Source organism: Balaenoptera physalus, assembly GCF_965194825.1.
Source record: "Balaenoptera physalus genome assembly, chromosome: 13".
NCBI lineage: Eukaryota > Metazoa > Chordata > Mammalia > Artiodactyla > Balaenopteridae > Balaenoptera > Balaenoptera physalus.
In genome coordinates this window covers 46,310,659-46,332,185 of record NC_138892.1, presented here as the reverse complement: position 1 = coordinate 46,332,185, position 21,527 = coordinate 46,310,659, and the positions used below count along the sequence as shown (strand labels likewise).

Genomic DNA, 21,527 nt, shown 5'->3' with positions numbered 1-21,527 from the left:
GAAATGAAGGCTAAGAAATGTGACATAACATGTCCTCAAACACAGCTAGGTAAGTGGCAGAGCTAAGATTTAAACTCAGGTTTATCAAAACCAATACCCTATTTCTCTGCAGTATAGTTTATTTTTTAAAGTTTTAATTTTGTCATCAACATCACACATGCACATGGTTTCCACAAGATTTGTTGTTATGAGAATTTTGTTTCCTTCTCCCTACCCTCCAGTTCCTCCTCCCAGTGGCAAGACTTTCAACTTACAGCTGATTCTTTTGGTGTTTATTTCCATATCTCTCAATGCTGTGATATGCTTGTATTGCTCCTACTTTAATTTCCAGTTTGAAGAATTATCCATTGACTCCCTGTCTTCAAAGATGGAGACTTAACTTTCTTCCCCCTCCCCTCAGTTCCCACAATATACCCTTCTTTAGTGTTCCATCTTCCGATATAGTTGATATAATATTGGTTAGGGCAATGCAGTTCTTAGCTGAGACATGTCTTTCTTTGGCCCTTTCATTTTTCTTTGGGGGTTAATTCTTAACTAAGGTTTTTTGTTTTTGTTTTTTTGGGTTTTTTTTTTCTTGCTGATTTTATATATAATTGTGACTAATCCAATCTACCAAATGTTTAAATTGGGGCTTGTCAACTACGGGGGCTTTATCATAGGGTAATCTGATTGTTCCATTTGTTCAGAGCTCTTAATGTATTTTTAGGTTTTTCCTAAAAATAGGTTTTTCCTTTTTTCCTGGTCAGAGTCTCCAAGCTTTTCCCATTACCTCTCAGAGTGATACTATTCTCAACCACGTCTAGTGCCCTTCAAACCAGAGGCCCTCTGTTTTACCGTGCCCAGAGAATAAGCTCCATTCATCTACCTGGGAGCAGGAGGGGAAGTGGCTTGGCTATGTAGAATAGAAGGGAATATGGGGTTTTAACTGCCTTTAAAAAAAATAAGTTTCATTAGGATATAATTTATGTGCCATAAAATTCACTCTTTTAAAGTGTGCAATTCACTGGTTTTTAATATATTCACAGAGTTGTGCACCTATTCCAATATCTAATTTTAGAATATTTTCATCACCGTCAGAAGAAACTCTGTACGCGGTAGTAGTCATTCCCACCTTCCGACTCCCTCCAGCCCCTGGCAACCACTAATCTACTTTCTGTCTGTCTGTCTGTCTCTCCTCTCCCCCATCCCTTTTCTTGTTTCTTTTTGCCTCTTCTAGACATTTTATATAAATGGAATCATACAATATGTGGTCTTTTGTGACTGGCTTCTTTCACTTAGTATGATGTTTTCAAGGTTCATTTATGTCCTAACACATTTCAGTACTTCCTTCCTTTATATTACCATTTATGGACATACCATGTTTTGTTTTGTCTTCTCAGTAGTTGATATTTGAATTATTAGGAATTTTGTTTTTTTGGTTATTATGAATAATGTTGCTATGAACATTCACGTACAAGTTTTTGTGTGAACATATGTTTTCATTTTAGGTGTATACCTAAGAGTAAAATTGCTGAGTCATGGTAACTCTAGGGTTAACTTTTTGAGGAAATGCCAAACATTTTTCCAAAGTGACCACACTGTTGTAACATACATCTAGGAGTAAGATTGCTGGGTCATATGGTAACCTGATAGTTAACATTTTGAAGGACTACCAAACAAAGTGGCTGTATCATTTTTCAATCCTGCCAACAATGTATGAAGCTTGCAATTTTTCCACTTCCTTCCAGTACTTGTCTGTCTGTTTTATCTTAGCCATCCTAGTGGTTTATAAAGTGGTATCTCTTTTTGTGTTTGATTTGCATTTTTCTAATGACTAATGATGTTGAACATCTTTCCATGTGCTTATTGTCTATCTAGTCTTTGGAGAAATGTCTGTTCAAATGCTTCGTCCATTTAAAAATTGGTTTACTTGCTTTTTCATTGTTGAGTTGGTAGAGTTCCTTATATATTCTGGATACTGTCTCCTTTGAGATACATGATTTATAAATATTTTCCCCAGTACTGTGGGTTGTCTTTTAATTTTCTTTATGATGTCCTTTGAGGCACAAAGTTTTTAATTTTGATGAAATCAGACTTATCTTTACATTTGGTTGCTTATGCTTTTATCATATCTAAGAAAAAATTGCCTAATCCAAGGTCATGAAGATACTCCTATGTTTTCTTACGAGTGTTACAGTTTTAACTCTTAAATTGAGGTCAGTGATCCATTTTGAGTTAATTTTTGTGTATGAAGTAAGGTAGCTTAACCGAAAGTGGGGCCCAGCTGCTTGCTGACTGCTCGCTGCTCAAAAGCCAATAAAGAGGCGATCTTCAATAAGTGCTGCTGGGAAAACTGGACAGCTACGTGTATAAGAAGGAAATTAGAACACTCCCTAACACCATACACAAAAGTAAACTCAAAATGGATTAAAGACCTAAATGTAAGGCCAGACACTATAAAACTCTTAGAGGAAAACATAGGAAGAACACTCTATGACATAAATCACAGCAAGATCCTTTTTGACCCACCTCCTAGAAAAATGGAAATAAAAACAAAAATAAACAAATGGGACCTAATGAGACTTAAAAGCTTTTGCACAGCAAAGGAAACCATAAACAAGATGAAAAGACAACCCTCAGAATGGGAGAAAATATTTGCAAATGAAGCAGCTGACAAAGGATTAATCTCCAAAATACGCAAGCAGCTCATGCAGCTGAATAATCAAAAAAACAAACAACCCAATCCAAAAATGGGCAGAAGACCTAAAGAGACGTTTCTCCAAAGAAGATACACAGATTGCCAACAGACAAATGAAAGGGTCCTCAACATCTCTAATCATTAGAGAAATGCAAATCAAAGCTACAGTGAGGTATCACCTCACACCAGTCAGAATGGCTGTCATCAAAAAATCTACAAACAATAAATGCTGGAGAGGGTGTGGAGAAAAGGGAACCCTCTTGCACTGTTGGTGGGAATGTAAATTGATACAGCCACTATGGAGAACAGTATGGAGGTTCCTTAAAAAACTAAAAATAGAACTACCATATGACCCAGCAATCCCACTACTGGGCATATACCCTGAGAAAACCATAATTCAAAAAGAGTCATGTACCCCAATGTTCATTGCAGCACTATTTACAATAGCCAGGACATGGAAGCAACCTAAGTGTCCATCAACAGATGAATGGATAAAGAAGATGTGGCACATATACACAATGGAATATTACTCAGCCATAAAAAGAAAGGAAATTGAGTTATTTGTAGTGAGGTGGATGGACCTAGAGTCTGTCATAGAGAGTGAAGTAAGTCAGAAAGAGAAAAACAAATACTGTATGCTAACACATATATATAGACTCTAAAAACAAAAAACAAAAGGTTCTGAAGAACCTAGGGGCAGGACAGGAATAAAGATGCAGACATAGAGAATGGACTTGAGGACACAGGGAGGGGGAAGGGTAAGCTGGGACGAAGTGAGAGAGTGGCATGGACATATACACACTACCAAATGTAAAACAGATAGCTAGTGGGAAGCAGCCGCATAGCACAGGGAGATCAGCTCAGTGCTTTGTGTCCGCCTAGAGGGGTGGGATAGGGAGGGTGGGAGGGGGACGCAAGAGGGAGGGGATATGGGGATGTATGTATATGTATAGCTGATTCACTTTGTTATACAGCAGAAATTAACACACCATTGTGAAGCAATTATACTCCAATAAAGATGTTAAAAAAAAAAAAGACAGTAAAAAAATTTAAAAATAAAAGAGGCAAGGTCAGTGGAAAGGAAACTGCTTTATTTTGGATGCTGGCAACTGGGGGGTGGGGGTGGGGTGTAGGACGGACGTCTGTCCAAAGGCCGACTCCCCCCCCCACTGACAGTCAGTGGGCAAGAGCTGTTATAGACAGAGGGAGGGGCTACGTGCAGAAACAGCACAGTCGGCTCTGACAGTCATCTTGAAATTGGTCATTGGTGGTCTGACCAGCGTCATCTTGATTTAAGTACCGTTAATCTTCAGTTCTAGGATCGGTTTGTTTCCATTTCTTTGAGGCCAGTTCTCGGAATTGTGGCAGCTCATGTCATGGCTGCAGCCTGGTCATCATGTAGTTAACTTCTTCCACCTGCTGGGGGTTTCAGTATCTTTAAGACAGCTCACAGGATATGGCTCAGAATATTATCTACAGCCCTTGAGGAGGAACTAAAGATCCTTGACTGTGCTTAATGACTGAACTATTATTATTTGGTCTCCTTTGACTGTTTTCCTTTGTTTCTGCATTTTCTCACTTCTCTGATTAAACTTATACTTTGGCTAAAGTTTTTCCACAGATAAAAGGCAGCCTGAAGACATGGGGGGCAAGGACCATAGGGTCCTGCTCCGCTTCAGTAGGAGTCTGACTTCATTGTTTTTCATGGGGATATCCAAAGTTATTTTTTCGCTATTGAACTGCCTTAGCACTTTTGTTGAAAATCAATTGACCATAAATGTAAGAGTTTATTTCCGAACTCTAAATTCTATTCCATTTACCTGTATTTCTATCGTCTTGTAGTACCACACTGTTTTGATTAGTCTAACTGTTGTTAAGTCTTGAAATTGTTTCACAGCTTCTTAAACAGTCTTTGAGCCATTCTTTTTCCGTCTCCATTTACCTCCACTTCTAGAGGTATTTGAGCCTTTAGGGGATTCGACAGTGTTAACTGAGTTGCTTCTCAGTCTTCTTCACTGATAGCTTAGGGTTCAGCTTTCTCATGTCTGCAAAGTCTTTGATCATTTGTTCATCTCCTTTTAAGCTTTCAATTTTTTGTTGCTGTTGTTTCTCCAATTTATGCTACTCTTCTGTGCCTTAAAAAGGAAAGGAAATCTTTTACTGTTGCTTTAGTAGGATTTCTGGAGGGAGCAAAAATAGTGAAATCTACACTCAATTAGAAAGAGTCCTTTAAAATCTCATACAAATGATCTAGACCTATTGCCTACACTTCAGCACCCACACCCTTTAACTCCTGTAATCTGGGTTTTATTTCCTCTCTCTTGTTAAAACTGCACTCTTTAAGGTCACCAGTGACAGTTTCATCACCAAATCTAGTGGTCTTTCTGTAGTTCTCATTCTTTTCCTCTTCTCTGTTCTAGTTGAAACCGTTGACCACAAGTTTTATCTTATCTCCTTTCTATGTTTCACCTCCTTTAATCATCTTTTTACTTTGACGACTTCTCTTTTTCATTCTGCCTTTAATTGTGAGCATCTTTCGTGGTTTAGTTCCTGGGTTCTCTATATATTTATTATTTTAAAAACTTTAGATTGTGGTAAAATGCACATAACATAAAATTTACCTTCTTAACCAATTTTAAGTGCATGGTTCAGTGGTATTAAGTACATTCACGCTGTTGTGCAGCCAACCTCCAGAACTTTTTATCTTGTAAAACAAACTCTGTACCCCATTTTCCACTCCCCCCAGCCCCTGGCAAGCTCCATTTTGCTTGTGAGTTCAACTACTCTAGGTACTTCGTATAAAAGGAATCATACAGTATTTGTCTTTTTGTGACTGACTTATTTCACTTAGCATAATGTCCTCAAGGTTCATCCATGTTACAACATTTGTCAGAATGTCCTTCCTTTTTATGGCTGAATAACATTCCATTGTATGTATATACCATGTTTTGTTTATCCCTTCATTCACTGATAGACACTTGTGCTGCTTCAGCCTTTTAGCTCTTGTGAATAGCAATGCTATTAACATGGGTGCAGAAATATCTCTTTGAGTCCCTGCTTTCAATTCTTTCAGAAGTGGAATTGCTAAATTGTACGGTAATTCTGCTTTTACTTTTTTTTAAAAATAGATTTATTTTATTTATTTATTGGCTGCATTGGGTCTTCGTTGCTGTGTGCAGGCTTTCTCTAGGTGTGGTGAACGGGGGCTACTCTTCATTGCCGTGCGAGGGCTTCTCATTGCGGTGGCTTCTCGTTGCAGAGCACAGGCTCTAGGCACACAGGCTTCAGTAGTTGTGGCTGGCAGGGCTCTAGAGTGCAGGCTCAGTAGTTGTAGCACACGGGCATAGTTGCTCTGCGACATGTAGGATCTTCCCGGACCACGGCTCGAACCCGTGTCCCCTGCATTGGCAGGTGGATTCTTAACCACTGTGCCACCAGGGAAGCCCCATGCTTTTACTTTTTTGAGGAGGCACTTTACTGTTTTCCACAGTGGCTATACCATTTTATGTGTCCCTCAATAGTGCAAAAGGGTTCCAATCTCCCTAGAGAGGGTTTTTCTCTCTATGTATTCTTTTATTTGGAGAGTTCATGTCCAACATCAGCTAACATCACTGAATTACTCTCAAATTTCTGTTCCCAGCTCCAATCTATTTCCCAAATTCCAGTCTCACATTTATAATTGCATGCTATTTAAAGTCACTTGATAGTACTGCAGTCAACTCAAATTCACTGTCCCTAAAACTCCTGTTTTTTTCCCAAAACATTCCTTCTTCAGAAATAGTGGAAATACTATTTACAACATGAAAGCTTGATAATTTAGTCTTTTTCTTATATTGGAATTCACCTATTTCCGAAGTAATAGGTCCTCGCCCCGCCCCCTCAGGCTCCTCCTCCTCCTCCCCCTCCGCCTCCCGCTCCCCCCCGCCCCCACCTACTCTGCCTTTGCCCTGCGCTCCCGGGCGGCAAAATGGTGGCACAGCCACAGGACTGAGAGGGTAGTGTGTTGCTGGCCAGGCTGGGGCCCCTGGCGGAGACCGAGCCCCTGGGCTGCTTCCAGTGTCCCGTGTGGCTAGAAGCCAGTTCAGGTGCCCCGCGGACACGTCCTTTGCTCTGCATGCCTGCAGGAATGTCTGAAACCAAAGAAGTGTGGAGTGTGTCGCAGCACTCTAGCACCTGGCTTCGGAGCCTTGGAGCTCCAGCGACAGATTGACAGCACAAGCACAGAGACTTCTTGCCATGACTGCCCTAAAAACTTCTTCCCATCCAAGATCTGGGCGCACGTGGCTACTTGTTCCAAATACCAGAATTACATCATGGAAAGTGTGAAGACCACCACCAAGGATGCATCCCTTCAGCCAAGGAATGTCCCAAACTGTTATACTTCTCCTTGTCCTTACTGCCCCGAGAAGAATTTTGATCAAAAAGGACTTGTGGAACAGTGCAAGTTATCCCATAGCACAGACACCAAATCTGTGGTTTGTCCAATATGTGCCTCGATGCCCTGGAGAGACCCTTTTGTTCCACTACCTTCTGCCATTTTTTTCAGGCAACTTCATAATTCCGTTTTCCCAAAACTTTTTATCTTTTTGAGCAAAGAACTGTTCCAAGTGCCATTTAGTGTTCCAGGGAATTGAAATTTTTTCCATTAAGGTAATTTTGTAAAGACCGACATAAATGGAAATCTGAAGGTGCAATGTCTGGTGAATACGGCGGAGGAATCAGAACTTCCCAGCCAAGCTGTAACAGTTTTTGCCTGGTCATCAAGGAAACATGCGGTCTTGCGTTATCCTGACAGAAGATTATGTGTTTTCTGTTGACTAATTCTGGATGCTTTTCGTCGAGTACTGCTTTCAGTTGGTCTAACTGGGAGCAGTACTCGTTGAAATTAATTGTTTGGTTCTCCGGAAGGAGCTCATAATACAGGACTCCCTTCCAATCCCACCATATGCACAACATCACCTTCTTTGGATGAAGACCGGCCTTTGGTGTGTTTGGTGGTGGTTCATTTCGCTTGCCCCACGATCTCTTCCATTCCGTATTATTGTACAGTACCCACTTTTCGTCGCCCGTCACAATTTGTTTTAAAAACAGAATGTTTTCATTACATTTATTCGTTTTGGTTTTTTAAAATTTATTTATTTTATTTATTTTTGGCTGCATTGGGTCTTTGTTGCTGTGCACAGACTTTCTCTAGTTGCAGTGAGCGGGGGCTACTCTTTGCTGTGGTGCGCGGGCTTCTCATTGCAGTGGCTTCTCTTGTTGCGGAGCACGGGCTCTAGGCATGCGCGCTTCAGTAATTGTGGCATGCAGGCTCAGTAGTTGTGGCTCATGGGCTCTAGAGCACAAGCTCAGTAGCTGTGGCACACGGGCTTAGTTGCTCCGCGGCATGTGGGCTCTTCCCGGACCAGGGCTTGTACCCGTATCCCCTGCATTGGCAGGTGGATTCTTAACCACTGCGCCACCAGGGAAGCCCTCATTACATTTAAGTAGAGAATCACATGCGGAAATACGGTCAAGGAGGGTTTTTTTTGCTTAACTTATGTGGAACCCAAACATCAAAGTGATTAAAATACCCAAACTGGTGCAAATGATTTTCAATGCTTGATTTGGATATTTTGAGTATTTTGCAGGCTATCTCCTGCATGGTATAATGTTGATTGTTCTCAATTAATGTCTCAATTTGATCACTGTCAACTTCAGCTGGTCTACCTGACCGTGGAGCATCGTCCAGTGAGAAATCTCCAGCACAAAACTTCGCAAAGCACTTTTGACACATTCAGTCTGTCACAGCACCTTCTCCATACAATGCACAAATCTTTTTTTGCATTTTGGTTGTGTTTTTACCTTTCTTGAAATAATAAAGCATAATATGCCGAATATGTTGCTTTTTTCCTTCCATCTTTAATATTAAAATGGCTACACAAAAATTCACCAATTTTGATGTCTTTTTAAAAATACATGCTGATATGACAGCTGTCATATACAATCTAACAAAATTGTTTTGAATGAAGTTAAAGACAACTAAGTGCTACTACAGCCACTTTATAGAAAAAAACCGAATGAAACTTTTGGCCAACCCAATACCTTAGGGGAGTTGAAAGAGGCTTCTAGGAGGTGTTGCCCGAGCTGAATATTTAAAAATAAGTTTGTATTTGTTAACTGGAATGGAATGGGAGAGAGTAAGGAGGTGATTCCAGGTAGAGAGAATTAATATAAGACAATATATAGAGAACTGTTGTTGCTCAACAATGATGGAGTGTGGGTTTGGGGCAAGGGTGCCAGTGAAAGATAAGACTGAAGAGGAAAGTGGGATCCCAATCCTGATAAACCTTGAATGGCATTCAGTGGGCTTTTCACTTTATCACCTTATCCTGTAGGGGAAAGAGATCAATTGGAAGGGCTTTGTGCAAAGCAATAGCATAACCATACTGGTATTTTAGAAAAGTAGCAGCTCAGAGGAGGACTTTAAGACTGAAGGCATAAACCACTTAGGAGTTGAAATATAGCCAGGAGGTTATGACTTGGATTAAGGCAATAGCATTAAGCATGCAGTGAGAATAAAAAGAGATGTTAAGGTGTAAAATCCATAGGACAACATGTCTACTGGGATGTGGGAGCAGATAAAAAGGTGCCAGAATAACTCCCAAGTTTCTGACTTGGGGGACTGGGTAAATTATTGTGTCATTCATTGAACCAGACCACACATAAATAATAGCAATTTAAGAAAAAAAAAGTCTTCGAAGTTAGATCTTATACATATTGCATGTGAATGGCCAAGTGAAGCTGTCCAATAAGCATTTGAATATGTGGGTTTAAAACTTGATATGAGACCTAAGCTGGTTATAGAGATTTAGGTATTGTCAAATAACTGAATCTATGTGATATAGCTTCACTCACAATATATTGTTTGAGAAGAGAGTCAAGAATAAAACCCTGGGAAACACCAAATTTAAGAAGCAATTTAAAAGAAAAAGAAGAAACAAAAAAAAGAAAAAAAAATTTCAGAGAAGTAGAAAAAGGAACACCAAGGGAAGATAAGTTTTTGGAAGACAAATATTAAGGACTGATTATTTGGAAATTTGAATGCCAGGATAAAAAATTTATATTTAAAAAGGAAGCATTTATTATTTTTGTATTGGGACTATAGCCTAATGAAAATGATGCCTTAGTAGGATGTAGTCTAGGCAGGAAAGTCTGTTAGAGGGAAGAAAATTGATAAACGCTTCAACTAGAGTGGTGGCAGTTATGACTAGAAAAAGGAATGTCAAAATAAGAATCAACAAGGAGTTGGAGACTCACTGAATATTACTTCTTTTTTTGGATAAATTATGAAATGTATTTATAAAATTTTTCCTTTTAAAAGCCAGAATATAACAAATATCACTTTCTGGAAACTCACCTTATTAGAAATATCAATAACATTGAGCACTCTGTCCTCTGTGCTTCTAACGTCTTCTGTAGAGAATTCAATGTATTTTATTTCACTTATTTATTTGCACGTATATTTCTTTCAGCTAGTCTGTGATTTGCTTGAGGGTAGGTACTGTATCTCATTTATCTTTGCATCCCCAGGACGTAGTTTCACTGGCTAACAGAGTGAGTGCTTAGCAAATCTTTACAGCTTCCCAAAATTACACAGCTTCCCAAATCCTGTTCTAGCTGAAGTAATCCATGTATGGTTTCCTGAGCCTACCTTGAGTGACCTTGTTACCTACTTTCTTGAAAGTTACCTACTTTCTTGAGTTACCTTGTTTGGAACACTCAAGGGGCTGTGTAATGTAATAGTTGAGAGCATGGATTTTGGAGCCAGACTGCCTGAACTTAAATCCTGCCTCAGCCACTTTTTAATTGTGTAAACCTTTGGCAGGTTACCTAAGTTCTTTGTGCCCCAGTTTCTCCGTATATAAAATGGAAATAATAGTTACTGCATTGTAAGTGTTGTTGTGATGATGAATCACATTTTTATCTAAAAAAGTGTTTAGAATAGGAATTGGCAAATACTAAGCACTCAGTAATATTAACTATTATTATTATTACTTCAATGTATTTATTGATTTAATATTTATTTATTTTTGGCTGCGTCAGGTTTTCTTAGTTGAGGCACGTGGCATCTTCACTGAGGCGTGCGGGATGTTTCGTTGCAGCATGAGCTCTTTGTTGTGGTGCGCGGGCTTCTCTCTAGTTGTGGCGTGCCTCTTCTCTAGTTGTGGTGTGTGGGTTCCAGAGCGCGTGGGCTCAGTAGTTGTGGCACGTGGGCTTAGTTGCCCTGTGGCATGTGGGATTTTAGTTCCCTGACCAGGGATCGAACCCACATCCCCTTCTTTGTAAGGTGGATTCTTTACCACTGGACCACCAGGGAAGTCCCAATCAACGTATTTAAACTTCACTTTCCTATTAGGTTATCAGAGCTGATTTTTAGAGGAAATTCAAGCCAAATATTTAATATTTCAAAGATTAGATCAAGTAATAATTATGTCCCCTCCAGACTCCAGAAACAATTAAAATCCAGTTAATTTTTGCTCATCCATTCCTGTTTTGAAAAGTTTTCATCCTGTTTTCTATGTAGACAAGTAGTGCCAGTCCTAGGTTTTGTTTGGTTTTACAGTCAAACAAGTCCATTTGGTCAAGAGTCTTCCATCCTTCAGGAGGCTGGTAATATTTTCTATGGTTATTTTATGACTTACTAAAGTTTGAATAGTAAGTACATCAACTGATCTGTGCATTTCAAATTGTTGGACTTGTTCTAGTTTCAAGTCATCAAAGGAATGACTATATGGGCATTTCATTTCCTTTTCCTTCCCACTTAGGAAGATTCTAGGGTTAGTGTCTCAACTATATCTATATGTGGCTAAATCACAGCCTCACATTTCCTTTACAATACAGTTGCCTGAACATCATTGCATAGTGGCATCACATGATTGGAAAGCAGTGCATTTTATGAACGCCATCACACACACAGTCATAACACATCAGATCAGAAAAAGCTTATTAACATAAAGTAAAATGGCTTAGGGATTCTGCAGTGCTGATCTTTCTTGAATTATTTTCCTTGGAAAACTTTGAATTCATAGTTACCTAAAGGCTGAGGTTAACTTGCCAGTAGCAGGTTTGAGAGATGAGAGCTAATGTCAGGGGATAGATGTTTTCTTTTACAAATAACACCGTTAGATATTGTTCTCCACCACCCACGCCCAAACTGCTACTCGACCTATGAAACAAATAGCACCACAAACACAGATAACCCCAGGCTTCAGGTCTGTAATCTGACTGTGGCCATCGGCTGCCAGAAATGAGTTTCTTTCTAATCAGCCTTCCATCAGTCCCCAGTCACTCATATAAAGGAGCCTGGGAAGGGGAAGATTCACATTGCTTTTTCTTCAGCACCAGGGTTCTGGGCAACGCCCTGAGAGGTCCACTGCTCGCACGCCTCTTCTCTCAATCTCCACCAGCGCTGCCACTGCCCCTCTAGTCCCCCCTGCTGCAGAGAGAGAAAATTACATCGGAATCCATGCAGCCGGCAATGATGATGTTTTCTAGTAAATACTGGGCAAGAAGAGGGCTTTCTCTGGATTCAGCAGTGCCCGAAGAGCATCTGCTGCTTGGCAGCTCAACAGTGAGTACTGAGTAGCTGGCACTCTCTAGAGGAGTGTTTTCTAGGGTAGCGATAGTTATCCTTGCCATTTGGACACCTGCTGTAAACACCTCAATTCTTTCCTCTATCATCTGTCTAACCTGCCTCCACTCTTCCTTCTCTCTCCATAAAGTAAAGCGGGTGTCCTGATGGCTACGTGCTAAACTTCCTTTCCTCAAAGTTTATAAGTTGAAAGTAAAGAAGTTCCCGAACATTATGAATGAGAGGTTGTATAAACCAGTGTCTTATATCAAAACCAAAAAAAAGGGTGCAGAATTTTGAAAGGCCATTTATTATGAGTTGGAACAGGGCGAAGAAATTAAATAGATTTCTATGGTTCCTGCAAGGTTATTGTGTCTTCTGTACCCCCTTCCATCTACAAAACCTGGTCTTTAAACACAAAGTAATATTTTCTGTTTTTGTCTGTAGGTGCCGGTTATTGGAATAAGAGAAAGATCAGATTCCTCTCAAAAGTTTTCCTGTGTTCCTTATTACTCCATTATTTTTCGGTTTAACTGATGGAGTAATGAAAGCAATACACCACTTATTTCAATGTTTAAGGCAGTTTCTGTGTTTAAATAATAACAGAATAAAAAAGTAATATTTTGCAGGATTTTAGATCCTGATATGGGGTAATAGTCATAGGATTTAATAAAAAAGATAGTGAAAGAAAAATTTATTCAGATTTCTAGTTACTAAAAATATTAAATGATATTTCATTACTGTCTACCAGAGTTTATCAATCAATTGCAATTTAGTCTGTATCATAGAAGAATCTGTTTTAGTATTGTAGCTCCAAATATGTGCCAGAGGGTTGTATTGTACTGGTATATTATTACACCTAAAAATGTTGAAAAGTAATCAGGGCAAGTTTTGGAGAGCTGTTTAAATCAATTTGCAAAAATGAGTCTAAAAACATACATAGGTTTTCTAACATTTAAATATCATGTATATTTGAATGCGATATTACAATGAGGAATTTTGAAGCCATAATGAACTGCTAGAAGGAAAACAAGGAAAACTCAGAGTTATGGTTAATGTATAATAATCCTTTCATATAAAAAATGCTACCTAAATATATAAGATCTGTGGCAGATGTTGAGAGTACTACAACATTTGAGCTTTTAATGACTAAACATACTGTCAAATGCGAATGCCTATATAAACTTCTTCTCTCCCTCAAGTCATAAGTTATAAAATATTTATTTCTATGACATATAAATCTAGTGAGTGAGGCAATAGTAACTGCGTGAAAATAAAGCCAGTAGAGAAATCAGAGGAAGAAAATAGCAAAGCACTATTCACTGGGTTCCATATCAAATGTACATTTTTCAGTTTCATGAGGAAGTAATAGATTGGAATGACTGCATTATATTACTCTCTGCCAGGGAGAAAGTTCTGTTTGCCCAGTTCTTCATTTGCATATGAAGAACATGAAAAAGTACACTCTAATTTGATTTGTCTGTTAAGTAAAAGTTTCCAGCTTTTTAATTGTGTATTTCTGGCAATGTGATCTGAGTTTCTGGAATCTGCCATTTTTGTCTTTAGCCAATAGGACTAACAGTCATTACTTAGTCATGTATTATAGTATTTGACTGGCCAATGAAGTGGTAATCTTTTCCAGTTTCTCAGATTCTCCTCTTGGCTCCTGAGGATGAGCTAGTTTTTCTTTCTTTCTTTTCTTTTCTTTTTTCTTGTGGCTGAATTTTAATAACCACTTTTCAGAGATCCTCTGCTGACACAGATGGCCTTAATTGAATACACTCTTTGTGGCGAACTTCTGCAGATAGATTCACATTGACGATGTGGATCTAATTACAGAATGTAAGGTGATCAATTTTAGTGCCTGTCCTGACATATTTCAGAACAAAACGAATATTTTGTTTTTAAGATTTAATCAAAACAAAAATTACTGTGAAAAATATATGTTTAGTCTTAATTTTGTTACGTTTAGTAATTAATATAGCTTCTATATGATTGAGCTAGGCTAACAGATCAAATTTCATGCTGTAAAATAAACCTAGAAAGAAAGACAGGAATTATTCATACATGATACTTTATACTTTATGATGATCAGATTTTTGTTGCTATTAAAGTGAAGTAAGTATGATTCCCCTTTCATTTCAACCACTGGTGATATCTTTGAGCATTGGAAAATAGTGTCCCTGAGTAAATTAGACTTGTACTTAACGACTGAAAGTTATGAGTGACTTGGCAACTTCTCCTAGAGCTTGTGTAATTGCTGGGGCTTCCAGCATATGAATGGAATGTCTGAAAAAGAATCTAGTTATAGAGAACTCTGGAATCCTAACTAATACTTTTATGTGTGTGTTTCTACCTTCTTGAAGCTAAATAAAACTAACGCTGGCAAAAATGATGATAAAAAAGGCAACAAGGGAAGCAGCAAAAGTGACACTGCTACCGAGAGTGGCAAGATGGCAGTTGTCTTCTCCTTGAAAAATGAAGTTGGTGGATTGGTCAAAGCACTGAAACTCTTTCAGGTGAATGTAAAATATCATTATCTAACTTTAAAAGCGTCTGTGTGCCGGGTTACAAACTTGTCATCTGTTACGAAATATTACTGAATCCATTTCTGGATAATGTGTTGAAAGTTCAAAGAAACCAAGCTTCATGAGGCTTTACAAGACGAGTTGGTCTGTCAAACAATGAAATAAGCAGATTCGTGGAAACCGTGTTTTATTAATTCAGCGTCAGCCTATTAGTAATTCTGCAGACTGTTGCCAGGTGAGGAAGTCAGTAATTAAAAAGTGTGAGCCTCACACCTGGAAATGCAAACACAAAAGCGGTCAAAGAGGTTATCTTTAAACATCAAGAGCCTGCAGCCTGATTTGATTTGTTCATATTTGAATCGTGCACATGTCCTAGAGCACACTTATTGCATAAAATGAGATATATTAGTATAGGTACTCGGTATTCCCTGAAGCCTCATTGTTTCAAGAACTTAATGTGTCTTTTGTAAAGATGAGTCATTCTCCTTATATATGAGCTAGGGCTAGCTCTCTTTTTATCTTGTAGAAATGTAGTAGCCTTTTCCTAAGCCCAGGTGAGTGGTTTGTAACCTCAAGAAAGAGCCCCTTTGAGGGGGAGGTTATAAAAGGCCAGGAAAACTGTTGCCTTTTTGCCAGGGCACACCTGATGGCTCCCCTACCCTTCAGCAAGCACCTCCTTTGCCAGTGCATTTTGTTTGGGGGCACGGGCTGTGATTAGAGCTGTAGGATAGGGAGCGTAGCTCTGCACGGTGCCTTGGGCTGCTGGTGCAGTGGAAAGAGGGTTGGAATTGCAGTCAGAGGATTCAGACCTGCGTTCTCCTGGCTTGACTAATCACTAGCTGCTTCCTAGGTTCAATTGCTTCATTTGTAAAATAGCAATAATAATTCCCACCTAACAGGGTTGTTGTGATGAAATAATATGAGTGGAAGTGCTTCGTAAAGCGTACAGATATGAGGCATTATTGTGATGCCTCTTTGAGGACCACAGAGGGGGAATTAGCAGCCTGTTTTTGCAGATATTTCCTTGTTCTCCTTTGACCTTGAAGAAAGGATCAGGCACCATAAAGAGTGGTAATGGAAATCTGGGGAAATATTTTACGCATAATTATATCATCCAGCACTATCTCCATACAGTTCCCAAAGGCAGGGCAATTCAATTAGACAGCTGGGTGCAGTGGAAAAATCCCTGGAGAACGAGTGAGCAGTCATGAGTTTTCACTCGGCCATCAGCTAGTCATGGGGTCTTAGTTACCCCATCTGGTTAGTTAACCCATCTGGACCTCAGTTTCCTTGTCTAAAAATATCCACTTTGCTTCAACCAAAGGACATTAAAAGCCCAAAGTGACACAGTGTGTGAGAAGACTCTTGAACTTTGAACCTAATGTTAGTCTTACCTTTATTATCTGCCGATTTAGAAAATATGGCATTATTGCAAAAGTTATTAAAAACAGAAATAGAGCATTTAATGTCCTGGTCAAAAGACTAGTTTCTTTATACAGAGAAGGATGTCATCAGATTTTATCTTAGTCTGGTACCGGAAGCTACCTATCTGCTGCTGTGCTGAAAATTCTGAGGTCATCCAGGATTGTATTTGGAATTGTGCTGGTAATCAGAGTGTACCATGGAGTGATGGGGAGGGATCTGCTTATGTGGGGGTGGGTTAGGGTGGAGAGGAGAACTTAGTCTTCAGTTAACTCAGGACAAAGGAAGACTATATCACTGGGAAAATTTAAACCTGAGATTTAAGTATTAAATTGCTGCCCTCCTACGAACACCTTATTGTAAGGAGATTTTACCCATGAAACCCATCATGATAGTTGCAGCAACACATCCTTGGATGAAGGTAGCCTGGAGGTAGCTGAAAGAGACCAGTTACTAAGTGGTTCCATTAGGGATTCTTCTTCTTTTTCTTCTTTTTTTGCCTGCAGAGATCCTTTCTTCGCTACTTTTCTTGCTTCCTTTTTTTTTTTTCCCCTACAATGGGGCCACACTTTGGCCAGTGTTTCCCAAACTTCAGTCATTTTCATATCACTTTCCCGGTTTCTGCCTCATTTGCCTGCTATTCATACTATTAATTATTTTTTCAAAGATTTTAAGCTTTATTTCAAAAAGAGATGTTATACTACCAGAAAATCAGGAGTTTGAGTTTTAGGGGTTTTTTGGGGAAAATATATAAAAATAAATAAATAAATCTGGGGATTATATGACAATAAACTAATTTCCTCCCAAACAATCATGCATACCACCAGTGGGATGTGGACTGATCTGGGAAATGATAAAGTTCATAATTATCACACATTTTATAGGGCCCTTTATATATCTGAATGTCCCCCCCCTTGTTAAAAATGAGACAGGAAATCCTACACACAGTTACTATTCTTATTAATAGAGACAATGGTTGGAAAACATTTCCATGTTTTAGTCAAGCAAACGGTGAGAAGGTCGTCTTTTCCTCTTTTGTGGGCACTTGGTACCTTTTTGCTTACGAGTTGAACAAGAGCAGCCCATGGCATCCCTCTTATTGTGCCCTGAAGGTGATTAAGAGATGTTGCTTATATTTCCACAGGAAAAACACGTCAACATGGTTCATATCGAGTCCAGGAAATCCCGGCGAAGAAGTTCGGAAGTTGAAATCTTTGTGGACTGTGAGTGTGGCAAAACGGAATTCAATGAGCTCATTCAGTCACTGAAATTTCAAACCACGATCGTGACGCTGAATCCGCCAGAGAACATTTGGACAGAGGAAGAAGGCAAGGCCAGTTTTTGCTTGTCGGGTGATTTTGCAATCTGACAAATGTTGCAAAGGGGAAAATACAGTCTGTGAGCTAATATTTTGAACCTGCACTGTGTTTCCAGCAGAGCTAGAGGATGTGCCCTGGTTTCCCCGGAAGATCTCTGAGTTAGACAAATGTTCTCACAGAGTTCTCATGTATGGTTCTGAGCTGGATGCCGATCACCCAGTAAGTGTGCAGTCAAATCCCTTCCACATGTGCTCTTCCAGCTCCGCCCGTCTGCCAGGCAGTGTGCCATATTCTGTGCTGTAATGCTGTATTATAGAGCAATTTATTATTTATTCCCCATAACTGAGAGCAGACTTTTAAATGATAGTTTCCCTGTACATATGCGTTGGCTGGAAGCAGGTTAGAAGGATGGCATTTCCACCTAGCATTTATTTTTAAAAGGGTTGGAGAGAGGAGGAGGGTATAAACCTTGGAGAATATTTCCGTAGAATTAGACAGCCTGAAATATACTTGCAGATGGTGACCCTTGGAAAAACAATGAACTGAAATTGATCACCTCGTTGGGAAACTGGGGAGGACTAGGCATTATGGGGCTCAGTGAGAAAGTAAAATTCTCCTTGTTCTTTTCCTTGATTGGAGGTAGTAAGGGGTAGAGTAATGTGGTGGACTTTAGTCTCAGTGGAAAGGCAGAGGGTGATAGAATAAGACCATAATGGAAAATGCCTCTCTTTCCCCATCTACCCTGAATCTATTTATCGCCATCTCTCCTCTACTCCAATAAAAATGACCACCTTTAAAGAAATATAATATGTAGTAAGCATTTCCCATTATTTCCTCTCTCCCCCTTTACATCAGTTTTTATTTAATACAAGAGGCCTGGAGCCTCTTTATGGTCGGAATGAAGTACAGTTAATAGTCTGGGAGAAGCAATCAATATACTCATTTGTTACAAGCAACTTTTTCCCCCGGTGCCCCTTCTCTAAAAATGAGCATATATAAAGGGTGAAACCCAAGCAGATTGGTCATGCTTATAGGAGACTTTGTGGTCTGAGGGTAATGGTTTTCAGATATTCATTTTATTTAAATGGAGGATATCTGGAAATCTGATAGTGAGACTGTATGCAGTGGTTCTCTAAGTGTGGTCCTGGGACCAGCCACATCAGTATCCCCTGGGAGCTGGTTTTAACAAGCCCACACTTCAGTTTGAGAACCGTTGCTTTAAAGGAAACTATGACAGCTTCAGCAAGAGGGAATTTTTCAGTCAAACCAGTCTTCTGGCATAAAATACAAATTCAAACCAATTCACAGCATACCATTCAAACGAATGGTCAAAAAAACCTAATTCAATTCCATGATTTTCAAAAAGCTGAATTCGCTCAAAGACACTGTGTTATATTCGTCAGCATAATTCCCAGCAGTTCACATGTAAGGCTCCTGAACTTTACAAAAATACTCAAAAGTGTCTTTAAGAATCATCCATTTGTTTATCTTCTCCTTCCCCACCTCAGAGGAGTCAGAATTAGCACAGAAGCCTGATTTAAGAGCTTAGCAGTAACAGGACTGCCCAGACACCAGCTGTTAATTTGCAGGATGACCTTGAGCAAGTTCCTTTACTTCTGCAACTCAAATTCTTTATGCAAAAAGTGGAAATAAAATGCTTATTGAGCTCAAAGGGGGTGTTTGAAAAGCCTAGTTAATAAAACAACTGGAAAGCATTTTGGCAAGAGTGAATGCTTAATTCCAGGAAAGGAAATGCTGTATTAAATCATCCTGATCAATGCCTGGACAGTAAAGGATTTTTTGCTAACCTCTTATTTCCAAATGCTCCCCTTAGTCTAGTTTGGAAATTACTCAACCTGGAGAAGGGGGTCAAAACAACCACAGGAACCACTGACCTTGCTGTGAAAAAATTTATTCTAATACCCAGCATACATTTTCCTGGGCTTAATTTTGTTCCATTACTCCTAATTACACCCACCTTATGATACCTTCTCTTATTTTCTATGCAGCCATTTGAAATAATTGCAAGTACTTAGCAATCTCCTACCTCACTCATCATTTTTTTTTTACACCGTATTTCTTTTATAAGCACATCAAATATTCATTATGCAAAATTTGATATTGGTAAGTTGGTGGTTTTTTATAAGTTATTATTTGATGAAGATAGAAAAAAGTTTCTAAGGAATTTTTGTGCTTGGGAATAATTCCAGTCCTAAGGCAGGGATTATTACGTTAGGATGGCACTCTTGTGCGGAGATGGCTCAGAAGGGGCTTGGAATGTGTCAGGCTGCTGAGGCTCCCTAGAAAGGGTTAAATATGTAGGTCCGTCCATCTTAAACTTTAATGGACAAACAGATCATGTGAAGGATCTTTGCAAAATGCAGATGGGTGCACCTGAGATTCTGCATTTCTAGTGAGCTCCCAGTTGAGGCTTACAGTGGAAGTCTGCGGACCACACTTTGAGTAGCAAGGATCTACACTGAGAGGGTCTTTCAAAGTGTGATTCAACATCCCCGCATAAGGTGCTTATTAAAAATGCAATATGTTGAGGCTCATCTGAAGCCTACTGAATCAGAACTTCCAGGGACGGACCCTGGAATCTGCATTTAAACAGATTTGCCGGAGATTCTGATGAACTCTAAAGTTTGAGAACTAATGTCCTAACTCAGTGATTCTCGGCCCTAGCTTTCCATTCAAATAATCTCTGGGGAACTAAAAAATTTCCTATGCCAGGGTGTCACCTCAGAGTGCTTAAATCAGAACCTCTGGGAATGTGTCCAGGTTTGGAGTGTTATTTAAAGCTCCGCAAATGATTCCAGTATTCCCCCAGGTTGACTTTTTGGGAGAGCCAACGTACATTCAGCTGAGCACTTTTGGGTACCAGCTGGGTCTTGATTTAAATCACGTTCCTCTTGATTTAAATTGAGAGAGGAAGGGTGGTGTGCAGCAGATACTCTCTGAGTGCTAGTGTTGCCAGATTTAGCAAATAAAACTATAGGATGCCTAGTTAAATTTGCATTTCACATAAACAACAAATTTTTTTTAGTATAAGTATGCCCCAAATACTGCATGGGTCTTCTCTATTTTATCTGGTAACCTTATCCCTGGCATCAATTTAGAATGGCTGGCCAAGGAATGCTGTGTCTCTGTAATCGCTAGTGTAGGCTAGCATTGTTTTGCCAGTCCACGGTTCAATGCTGGAAGCTCTGGTTCACCCATAACACTTGTGTAATTACCGCCACACTAGGCTGATGAGGCGTGATGAGTAAATCACTCTCTTTCATGCCTGGAAAAGGTGCAGGTGTTTGCCGAGGAGAGCTACTGGAGATTCTTTGGGAAGCCCAGCAGATTACGGTGCTGTTACCATGGTGTCCGGTTTGGCAGGAACCAGGGAACAGATGCTGAGCTTTTCACATAACTCTTTTCCTTTTGTCACGGGCTGCTTTCTTTTTGAGTAATCAAGGTGCTTGGAATTCTTGTTTACCACCACCAGGTTGCTTGGTGTGACTAGTGAGTGTTGAAATTCATACTTTCTAGCGACCATGTCTACCCTCTATGGCATAAGACCTTTTCTTAGCTCACATACCCATTTGTAAAGGTGGTCACACATTTTGTAACTATGGTCACAAATTTTGCATATACACATTTGAAGGCTCCACAAGCCTGCCTATGAACTCCAGTTTAAAAACTCCCAATTTGTAGCAGAAGAAAGAAAGTTCTAGCTTTAAGGGCAGGGGTACTTCACTTCTGCAGGGCCTTTGGGTGACCTCAGGGCACTCGCTCTCTGCCTCTGTTAGTGACCTTTTGTCATTCCTGAGAGAAAGGCTGTTGGCAATGGACGTTCTTTGTTTCTATTCAGCATACAGTCCTGTGACGATTTCTGACCTCAAGGCCAGTTCTCCTTCAGCTGGAAGAGAGAACAGAACGAGTTTCTCTGAGTTGAGGTTCCTCTTGAGCAGCCCCCTTGC

The 21,527-nt window shown here is 39.6% G+C and overlaps 1 protein-coding gene and 1 long non-coding RNA gene across 2 annotated transcripts in view; one reads left to right on the top strand and one right to left on the bottom strand.

Annotated features, from left to right (window-relative positions):
- LOC309640468 overlaps positions 1 to 21,527 on the bottom strand; it is a 163,571-nt gene that overhangs the window by 2,674 nt on the left and 139,370 nt on the right. The window lies entirely within an intron of this gene.
- The window catches only part of TPH2 (tryptophan hydroxylase 2), an 87,852-nt gene continuing 77,627 nt past the window's right edge, over positions 11,303 to 21,527 (top strand). Inside the window, exons 1-4 of the mRNA XM_082419006.1 lie at positions 11,303 to 12,290; positions 14,657 to 14,809; positions 17,385 to 17,568; positions 17,678 to 17,778. Coding sequence (XP_082275132.1) covers positions 12,186 to 12,290; positions 14,657 to 14,809; positions 17,385 to 17,568; positions 17,678 to 17,778 — 543 coding nt within the window. The 5' untranslated portion in view covers positions 11,303 to 12,185. The remainder of the gene's footprint in view (positions 12,291 to 14,656; positions 14,810 to 17,384; positions 17,569 to 17,677; positions 17,779 to 21,527) is intronic.